Here is an 11235-nt window from a genome sequence, read left to right as displayed (position 1 = left end):
ATGACTTCAACTTTAGATTTGTCAAATTTAATCCCATCTCCTGAAATGTGATGTCCTAAAACAATACCTTCTGTAAACATCATAAAACATTTTTCATGGCTTAGTGAAAGGTTTGCTTCTTTACATCTTTTAAGAACTTTTTCCAAATTTTCCAAAGCTTCTTCAAATGTATTCCCATAGACTGTAAAATCATCCATATAAACCTCTACACAATCATGTATTAGATCAGAAAAATCCCTAGTACTACTCTTTGGAATGTTGCAGGTGCATTACATAACCCAAAAGGAAGTACTCAGTAAGCATAAGTTCCCGATGGACAAGTAAATGTGGTTTTATCTTTATCTTCATGTGCTACCTGAATTTGATTATAACCACTAAAACCATCCAAGAATGAGAAATACTTCTTTCCTGCTAATGTATCTAACACTTGATCTGTAAAAGGCAAAGGGAAATGATATTTAAGGGTTGCTTTATTCAGTTCTCGATAATCAATGCACACCCTCCATTTACCATTATTTTTAGGCACAATTACCAAAGGAGAAACCCATTGGCTATCTGAATTTGGGTAAATGAAGTTTACATTCAATAATTTTTGGAGCTCTTCTTTCACAATCTCCCTAAGATTTTGGTTCATCTTTCTCTGAGGTTGTCTAATAGGTCTACAATTTTCCTCAATGTAAATGTGATGGATACAAGTCTTAGGATTAATGTCCTTCATGTCGATGTATTCCCATGAAAATGTAGCAGAATGTTTTTGTAATGCTTTGATTAGCTCTTCTTGTTGTAGTTTCTCCAAGTTTTTGTTTATGTTCAATGTACTACCTGGAAAAATTTCAATTGTAGAGCTACCAAAATCTTCCATAGAATAGAGAGACATCTGCCTAGATGACAAATATTCAACATTAGATTTTTCTTGAAATTACTCATGGTCATATTCTAAATATGATTCAAAATTTTCTAATGTATTTAAAATTTGACTATCTTCATGAATATCTGAAATAGTAAAGAGAGGCTGAATATCATCTTCATCATCAATCCATTCTTTGTCATCTATTTCTGTGATTGCTTTTGCTAGAGGATATAAAGTAAATTTTTTTGTTGAATTACCATCAGAAATATACATGTCACCAGATCTACAGCTAATAAAAGCATCAACTATGGCCAGCCAAGGTCTTCCTAATATGAGTGGATGTCCTCCTAGATTGTTCTTGGGAGTTAAGATCATGAAATCAATAGGGTATTCCCAAGAATCTAAGGATACTGAAATATCTTCTAACACTCCATCTGGTTTGATTACTGATCTATCTACTAGTTGCAGTAAGGTAGGTGTGTAGTGATGATTAGGAAGCTTGAGTTGCTCCATAGTTTGTTTGTTCATTATGTTTATTGCTACCCCTAAGTTAATCAATGTATTTGGAATTTCAACTCCATTTATATGTGTTTTCACAATTGGACTTCCTGGATCCACATATTTTTGTATGGCAATTTTTCCCATCATTATGTCTGTTATTTTTCCTACTAGATGAATTCTTTTTATTTCCTTTGTTTTTCTTCCCGGTTTCTTTATACTCAACTCCTTTATTGTTTTGGCTAAAATTGGAATTTCTTTAATGGCTTGTAGTAAAGGGATTTTGATACAGACATTCTTCAATTCATCTAGAAAATCATAATTGGGCAACATAATATGCTTTTCTATTCCTCTATCAATTTGTAATCTTTCAGGAAAAGGTGTAGAAGTAGATGCGGGCTGCTCATTAATAGGAGTTATGTTCACTAATTCTTTTTATTTTTCTTTACCAATGTTTTGGTTTTGGAGAGATGTTCCCTCAAAACTTTTATTGACCTTCAGAGAATCTTCCTCAGAACTGTCTTGTTCCTGAATAACTACAGAAGGTCTTTCCTTTTCTAATATCCTACCAGATCTCAGTTGAACATTATTAAAACCTAGAGGAGTAATCATATAAGTTGGAAATTGTTGTCCTTCTACCATGTAAGCATTCTGAGGGTTTTTATTGTTGGGGTTTGGTAATAGTTGGGCAGGTAGCTGATTTGGTTTCTGCTGAAATGGAAGTAAGATTTGAGGATTTTGGTTTTGTTGTGGAGATTGTTGTGGAATTGGTAATGAAAGTTGAGGGTTTTGATTTTGAAGTTGTGGCTGCTGATTTTGTCTCTGAATGTGCGGGGGAGGATAATTCTGATATGATGGAGGATATTGATAATATTGAGAAAATCTCCCATAAGGATTTTGTACTCCTTGTGCCCACGTTGAGATTGAGATTGAGGTTGAGGTTGAGGCCAAGGTTGAGATTGAGATTGACGTTGAGGCCAAGGTTGCTGCCAAGAATTCCAATTTGGTGGGGGACGAAGATAAATTTGATTGTTAAATCCCTGATTTTGTGGTCCCTGCTAAGGTCTTCTAGCAACAAAACAAAGAGGTTCTGCAGAATTTGGGATTGTTTCCTCTTGAAAGACAGCCTTAAGACTTGGAATTGAAGGACAACCCTTGGTTTCATGGCTTTGTGAGCAAATCATACAAGTTTCTACAACTTTTGCATCTAAAGGGCATTCTCTTAGAGCATGTTTTTTTTTTTGCATTTTGGACAAAAAATGGCTAAAGCATCAGCCTTGGTTTTCTGCTTGTTTTGTAATTTAAGGGTGTCTATTTGCTCACTAAGACTCCCTAGAATGTCAGTTTTAAATTCATCAAGCATATTACCAATTTCTGCCCTACTTACAGATCTAGTTGTAGATTTTTTTACTCTAACAAGAGAAGGATCTCTTGGACCTTTCCTAGTTTTAGATTTCCCTCTTGAGAGATGAATACATAATTCTCCTATATCATTTAATGGAAGTTGAGAGATATCTCCTTTCCCCATCATGTTAAGGATATCTATCCACTCATCTTTAATGGCTTTTAATAAAAGAGCTTTCAAGGTATATTCATCTAAATTGTCCATTTTTTCTCTTTTCAAATTATAGTTGAATCTCTCAATCAAATCCTCTAAGTTTTCATCCTCTCTTTGCATCATTTTGAACACTTCATCTTTGTGATTGGTAGGCATGCAATAATCCAAGTACCTATCCAAAAACATTTTTTTCATGTCATTCCATGTTCTAATGGACTGAGTGACTAACCCCATGAACCACTTCAAAGTAGCTCCTTTCAGTGTTGAAGGAAACAATTTAAGTCTTTGAGAGTCTTCTAGATAGTCATAAGTTCTGCACAAGAATTCAAACTCAAATAAGAATGTTTCAGGATCCTCACTGATCCAGGTGGATGTTGGTGGCCACCCACCTATCCCATTTGGACCCCCACAACTGTCTCTTTCAATCTTTTCAGTTTCCTAAATTGTAGCACAATTTACTATTTTTAGCAGTTTTTCGGGTCCTAAACTTCCAGAGTCGTTTTGAGGCCCTAAACGACCTTTTTTTGGAAATCTACTGATGTTTTTTTGGCAATCTACCGCCAGGGATTTTTTTGTCAAAAAATCATCTTTTTCATCGTAGTCCTCAGAGAGATCTTTCCAACGGGTTATCATGCGCGTCAAACAGAGATAATACGACCAATTCGCGACCCCGGGAAGTTGATGTACAAAGTTACCCAAAAATGGGGCCCACAATTTGGCGTTTCATCTTCTAGGGTTAGGTTTTGGAATTTGAAGGGTTTTCCATTGTTTCTCAACAATAAATAGGCCTTCGAGCCTCATTGTAACACAGTTCAGAACAGTTCAGAGGCATGTAGCCACACATCTCTTCTTAGAGATAAGCTACCATCGCCCTAGCTGGTTTATTTCCATTTCTAGTTGTAAGCATATTTCAGTATTTTCCATTAATGAAATGAAGTATTATTTCCGCTACATCTTTGTGTATATGGTTATCTCTATAATTTGTTGCATTCTTGTTTAAGTCCGGATCACTCACTTTTCAACCCATAGAACTTTGAGAGGACAAAAGGTGAGATATTTTTCATTGTGGCATTTGTTTCTTCATCCACTATAGGGAATCCAAAAGAATTATCTATTTCCCTATTTCCTCTGCCTCCTCCATTATTTCCTCTACCTTCTCCATTATTTCCTCTACCTGTTCCTCTACCCCTTCCTCCAAACAGTGTGAATTCTCCATCTTATTCTTCTTCTGCCATTATAGTTTCTTCAGGGTCAGTATAGGGTTCAACCTGCAAGGTTACTTTCTCCTCTTTTGGTTCTTGTATTAATGGGATATGGGAGAGAGGTTCTACTTCTTCTTCCTCACCAGGTATTCCTAATTCTTCAACTAGAATGTGTTCTCCTGTGGAGGTGAAAAAGGCTATCCCTGCTGTTGGAGATTCAATATTTTTCTCCCCTAGGACTGACTTGGTAGATGAAGTAGGAGATTCTTTTGACTAGATTTCTACCCTTGGAATTTCAGGAGTCCTATGGCTGGGAGTATGAGTTTGGGATGGAGGTATATCTTTTCTTGTTCTTGGTGGAGTAGGTGGTGTTGTAGGAATTGAACTTCTACCCCTAGCTATAAATCTACCCATAGAGTCTCCTTCTCTATGCATATCATTTTTTTTGAATGTAAGAGATAAGACTACCTAGTTACAATTCCCTGGCAACAATGCCAAAATGTCTGGTCAATTTAGTGTCCTAAATTGCTCTACATAAATTATCAATCTGGGTATCGTAAACTGATGAAGTGTAGTGCACTGTTTGTGATAGCTAACCCTTCTTCATCTTTTTTATGTTTTATGTTGTTTTGGGGGGTTTTTGGTCTTTTAATTCCTAATGATTTACAATGTAAATTATCAGAACTAAATCTAACTTTCGTAAAGACTTCTCAAAATCTAAAAATGAAAACAGATCTAAGAAAGAAATGAAAACAAAGCTAAGAAAGATTTGGAAGAAAAGTTAAGAAAGAAATGAAAACAAAGTTTCTATTCTTATTTTACCATTATTTCCAAATCATGAATTAAAACTGAAAGTGAAATTTGCAATTGATGTATAACTAATTACAGAAATAAAACTAAATGAAATACTTGGTTACTCTACCTCTCAATTTGGGAGAAAGTCTCCTTGGGATGACATTTGAGTAATTCTGTACTTCATTAATCTAAGAGAAAACAAATACAGAGATGCAGAAATAACTCATTGCATAGACGAAATGTTCAACCACTTAGTTAAGGATGAATTATCAACTTGAAGGGTTTTCCATAAACATTCATTAACACAATGAGTCAGTAAACTAAAAATGAAATGGTAAAGACAATAAATGACACTGATTAGTTTAATTGAGAATTTAAACTGGCAAAATAATGAATGAAGTAAACTATCCAATAGTGTATCCTTATCATTCTTCAATCCTACTCTCATCCTGAAACAAGGTTAGTTTTTAATTGAATAAACAATATTACACCATTGAGTTCTATCTTCTAAACTATTGATAAAAACTAAAAAGAGATCAAGCTAATGGAAACCACTCTAAATTATAAACACTATTAATAAGAAAATGATGTAAATTGCATTATAAACATTGTTAGTAAGAAAATGATTAGAAACACTATGAAAGAAAATGATGAATTTACAGTTAACAAGAAGAAGAAAAATAAAATGAAATGAAACCTTCTTCAGTGCAGGGGCCCTTTGCAACTGATTAGGCTATGCTTGCTCAATCAACTCCAAGAAAACTCCTTCAGATGTTCATAAAAACATGCAGTCTTCTCATATTAAAACAAGGACACAAAATACCCAGAAATTACAGAGTCTAGAATTTTGATTTCACAATAAAACTATTACTATTTCCACTAACTTCTTCGATCCTTTACACAGGTATTTGCAAGAAAAATCATATAACTGTTTGTGGAGAAAAACATGCTACAACCAAACAAATAGAAGACAGATATGCGAAATATCTTCCTCGGCTGCCGGAGACATAAATCCAAGACATGGTGGCTGTTGGAGTCCATAGGTATAGATAGTTACTCCGGATAACACTCCCCATCACTTTGAAACACATTAATTAACCACGAAACAGAGTCTTGTTACCTTCGGTCTCTTTATGTTTGACTTATCCATTGAATGTAGTCTTATGCCATCTTCTTTGTCGACCTAGGTTGAATGAATAGGATAGGGTCATGTCATGATGATTTCCAAGCTACCCATGCAGCTAGTTTCTCCTTCTAACACCTGGAACTTGTTAGAGAATGAAGGTAGCTGTGGAACAGCCGATTAGCTGTAGAATAGGTTGCGTTCCGTAGCTGATATATAAAAATTTATTCAAATAGAAAAACATAAAATCATAACATGTAAATCACTAAATGTCCTCCTCAAGATAGTATATACCGGTCATTAGTGATGAGAATGCATCTTTTTTATGGAAAAATAAAGAAAAGGAATGAGAAGAGTTGCTAGGGAAAGAGTAATTTTGAGGCTCAATAGAGTCTTCGATCATCCTTGGTTTGCTTGATGAAGCTTTAGCATGTTGTTCCTTGCTTGCAAGTTGGAAGGCTTGACAAGCTCATCTGTTCACGAAGGTGCATGTTCATCTCGTTCATTCGTTTCGTATGCATCGTTCATTCACCTATTGGAGAACCTGTCCTTCTACATTTTCTCCCTTCATTCATCCCATTCGTTGTCTTTCCATGTTTGTTGGCATACCTGTACCTACAGTCACTCATGACAATACAACATCAAATCCAAAACCTCCTAGTATACCATGACACATGATCATTTCGGATGTAGGTGACTGGGAGAGGAAGTAAGGTTGTGAAGCGGAATGATGGCTCTAGGCATTGCTGATGAAAACTATGCAAGAGTCACTAAGTTGTGAAGATAGGAAATCTGAGTCGACAGTGACTGTCTGCGAGGTTTATCTCGGCTGGGAGACAAAATTGTGCAAATTTTTGGAGGGACAGTCTGGGCTACAGGAAGGCAAGGCAGGCATGCTCTACACATTTTTCAGAATGAATGGACAGTGGGGGCTGGAAAACCATATCTGCGCAATTTTCTAGAGGAGTGGGCTGGGCTGCATGAAGTATCAACATGCAGGTATTGCACAGTTTTTTGGGGGAACTGCCTGGGAGACTAGCAACCAAAACTGAGCAATTCCCAGAGGGAATTGGCAGTTGGCTGCTGGGGTCATTGGCAGCCAAAACTGCGCAATTCCCAGAGGGAACTTCTAGTTGGATGTTGGAGACATTGGCACCAGAAACTGCACAATTCCTAGAGGGAAATGGTAGTCTACTGCTAGGGGTTGTTAGCAAGGGAAATTACACTAAGGCTGGAAGGCTGACCTGCTGATCATCTCTTAACAATTTCTGAGCTGAGTTGACTGATGTGCAGTAGAATGCCTACTCATGAACACTACACAATTTTTGAAATGAACAGTCGGTCGACTGACTGTAAAAACTACACAATTTTCTGAGGGAGAAAGGGATGGGCACTTGGCGTCTGTCTAGCCTATCTCCACAATTTCTAATCATGTTTGGTGTCTGTCTAGCTTGAGGTTGGCCCGCTAATCATCTTTACACATTTTCTAAGATGATTTGACTGATGGGCAGCAGAAGGCCTACTCATGAACACTGCACAATTTCTGAGATGAACAGTCGGTCGACTGTCGGGATGACTGACTGGGAAAACTGCGCAATTTTCTGAGAGAGACGGGGATAGGCACTTGGTCTCTATCTGACCTCTCTAAACAATTTATTCAGTTAGCTGAGCAATTAAGGTCAGTGGCCTCTACGCAATTTTTTAGGGGAGTCAGTTGCGGGGTGACTGCTGTGTCTGATTGTTCGGATGGTCGGCATGAGGGTTGATTGAATTTCTTGCAGGTAGCACAGCTTGAAAAGACTAGCTTGGTGCTTTTGCACTGTTCTGGTTGACAGTCGATCGAGTTGAAAGCGAGGTGATGGTCCGGCTATTAGAGGGGAGTCTGGTCGTCGAAACTTCAACAAAAATGACTAAGTGTGTGAACAATCGAAAGATGCATAGGAGATCATATGAAAACACACTCACATGACTCGATGATGAAACGACCCAAACCATCCAGACACACATGTTTAACATGATTAACCGATGGTGCAAGTGACAAGCATGACACTTGTGAATGACCGTTCATTAATCAAGACAACGCTTGCATGATAGTGAATGTGACTTCATGTGTTAGTACGACAGATGTTTTCCAAGCGAACACAATAAGCACATACAAAGTGAAGACTTTGAGCATAACCATAACATGGTCGCAAACATGACTTAGACACCGGCATGCAAAAACTTGAATGAAATGAAGAAGAAAAGCAGATGTAACGACTCACATGAGATAACGGAGTGAATTCAAGTGTGTGTAGCCATCAATTGAAACTCTCAAGGGAGGCTCCGAAATTAGTGCAGGCCAAAATATTGGAGGGTGATTATAGTCGCTACAACACTTGGTGACACACTAGTAGAAATCCATCTTCTCTATTTCTGTTCATTGCTAGCACAAGGCGTTGGTATTTTTTGGAGTATTGAATCACTGTGCGGGTTACTTGATTTCCCCACTTACCCCATGGACATACATGGTTCACCCTTTGCCAACTCAGTCAAACACAATCAAAAGCTAAACTTAGATATTAGAGTTTCGAATCTGGGAAGGGTAGTTTAGCTCCCGAGTTAAAGATTTTCAGAGTATAAGTTTTCATCTTTGGTGTTGCTCCGCTACCAGCAAGCCTAGACAGTACCACGACGGAGTCACGCAGGGACACACACATTACTCCACTACCAGCGTGCCTGGTCAATACCTCAGTGGAGTTGCATGCTTCACCTCTCTGCACAGGAAGCCCTTCTCTTCTTTCGCCTTTGTATTTTTTTTTAAGAGGAATGTGCATAGGAACTTACTAATTTTTGGGGCAGAAGAGGGATCCCAACTTATTGAGAGGAGAAGAGGTTGTTCTTTTAGAGAAGCATGTAATACCTCTGACAAAGGTTTTGTTGTTTAGATTTCCCCTTCGCCGTTTCTACTAGTGGAAGAGCTTGAACACATAGAGCAGAAGGCTAAATATAGGGATGGGGCTTCCCTGTGTGGACATAGTTTCATGGTTGGACCTAAACTTCCCTTACAGATGGTTTGTATTTTCCGTCAAGACTTCATCAGCTGAAAGTTACAACCAAGCACAAAGAAGACAAACACAAGATTGGCCAAGTGCTGCAGTGTCACAAGTCTCTTCCAATTTCAACCACATACTCTATTCAAAAGCCATAACATAGTAGTTGGCAACACTTATTTTTGGAAACAAAATAAGTATTATATCAAACAAACAAAATGCAAGTGAACAAAAATAGTAAGCGGAATCAAACAAAGTAAAAACAAAGGTAATAAGAAAAACAAACCAAATGAAAACAACAAGCAACAAGCAGACTATGTACACGGCACGCGCGCCCCGACCTACTGAAAATAATTCTTGAGATCTTGGTCGTTGACAGAAAGGTTGTCAATCCTCCTGTTAAGTGACCGCAAACGATACGTCTGTGGGCCAAGATTCTCGTCGACTGTGTACGGGCCAATTCGCAGGGACTGGAACTTCGTATGTTTGCCTTTGTCTTCATGGGGCTTATCCCATTTCAGAACTAAGTCACCCACATCGAATCTAGCCTTCCCTGCATCGAACCATCTCTTGATATGGTTCTGGTGGAGTGTGAATTTTTATTTTGCTTTCCTCCTTTCCTCTCGAAGCTTATGGAGAGAATTCATCCTACACTGAACTAGCTGGCAAGGCTTGCCTTGGGATTCTTGGGAAAGCTAAAGTGCAGGCAAGTAGATATTTGGTGGGAGGATGGCTTCTTTACCATAAACCAGGAAGTACAGTGAGGTATTCAGAGAGGGCTTATGTGTTACACGGTTAGCCCCTAATGCATTCGTCAGGGAGGTATACCAGTTATGTTTCTTAGAGAAAACAATCTTCTTGATTATCTGGATGAGGTTTTTATTCGTGGATTCTGCTATACTGTTTCTTTGCGAGTAGTAATTTGATGAATGCTTTAGCACAATACCACTTTGTAATCTAAATTCATAGAGTTTCAAAGACGAAAAATAAGTTGCATTATAAAAAACAAGTGATACTAGAATGCCGAAGCATGGGATGATATTATGCTGGAGGAAGATGATAACCTCCTGATCGTTCACTTGTTTGAGTAGAGCTGCTTCTATCCACCACATAAAGTAGTTATTTGTTGTTAGGATATAGCGGTGTTGTTTTGACGAATGAGGGAAAATTTCCCGAACAATGTCCAGGCCCCACCATTCGAATGGTTCGGTCACTGCAACAAGGTGCAATGGGGCTACTGATCTTCGTGTTTTTTCGGCACATCGCTAACAAACCGGGCACTTGCGGGCATAGGCATGTGCATCCTTGAATAATGTGGGCCAGTAAAAACTAACTCGCATAACCTTGTGTGCAATGGTATTTCCAGCAAAGTGACCCCCGATGGGTCTGTCATGTAGATATTGAAGTACCTTCTCTGATTCATGTGCCTCCAGACACCTAAGTAAAACTCCATTACTGTTCTTTCTATAAAGCACTTCGTGCACCGACTGATAGGCTAAGGCTTTCAGGCACAATTCTATCTTCTGTTTAATAGAAAAGTGAGAGGGTATGGTGTCGTGCTCAAGGTACTGGCATAGATATGCATACCAAGAGGTTCCGTCTTCCATGGGTGTTACTCGCCTTATGTCATGCATCTCAATCTCCTGCTCCCAACCGGCAAGCTCTTCTTCGTTCTCCAGAGTGTGCACTACTTCAGTTGCAAGTCTGCAGAGCCCATGTCCTTTGATCATGTGCACTGGCTTGATTTCAAGATCATATTCTTGCAAACCTATCATCCAGTTCACATGTCATTCTCCCAGCTCTTGTTGTACTAGCAATTTGCAGACTGCTAGGTGGGGGACGAAGACTATGCAGTGGTTCTTCAACAATTAGGGCCTGAAGTGTTTCACTTCCTTGTAAGCTACATAAGCTTGCTTGTTAATGGCAGGGTAATTGAGCTTTGGTCCCTGCATGCTTGCACTCATGAAAGAGATGGGATGTTCATCATTAGCTTCATCTTTCTGAGTGAGTACTGCAACTAGTGAGTTATCAGAAGTGAAGGTGTATAGCATGCAATCTTTCTTGAAATATGGGGTGTAGAGTGCAGGCACTTTTGCAATGGCTTGCTTGATTCGGGCAAATGCATATTTTTCTTTCTTATTCGAACTATACACTACATCTTTCTTGATCATGTCTTG

The 11235-nt window shown here is 38.4% G+C and overlaps 1 protein-coding gene across 1 annotated transcript; it reads right to left on the bottom strand.

Annotated features, from left to right (window-relative positions):
• Positions 1-10323: 10323 nt before the first annotated feature.
• LOC149251762 (uncharacterized) lies at positions 10324-10788 on the bottom strand. The gene has a single exon (XM_089453982.1). The coding sequence runs from the start codon at positions 10786-10788 to the stop codon at positions 10324-10326; it is 465 nt and encodes a 154-aa protein (XP_089310108.1).
• Between the last annotated feature and the right edge of the window lie 447 nt (positions 10789-11235).

Source organism: Pinus tabuliformis, chromosome 7 (genome assembly GCF_031772625.1).
Source record: "Pinus tabuliformis cultivar Carrire ecotype Pingquan chromosome 7, CPIR1, whole genome shotgun sequence".
NCBI classification, from domain to species: Eukaryota; Viridiplantae; Streptophyta; class Pinopsida; order Pinales; family Pinaceae; genus Pinus; species Pinus tabuliformis.
This window is presented reverse-complemented; position numbering and strand designations above follow the sequence as displayed.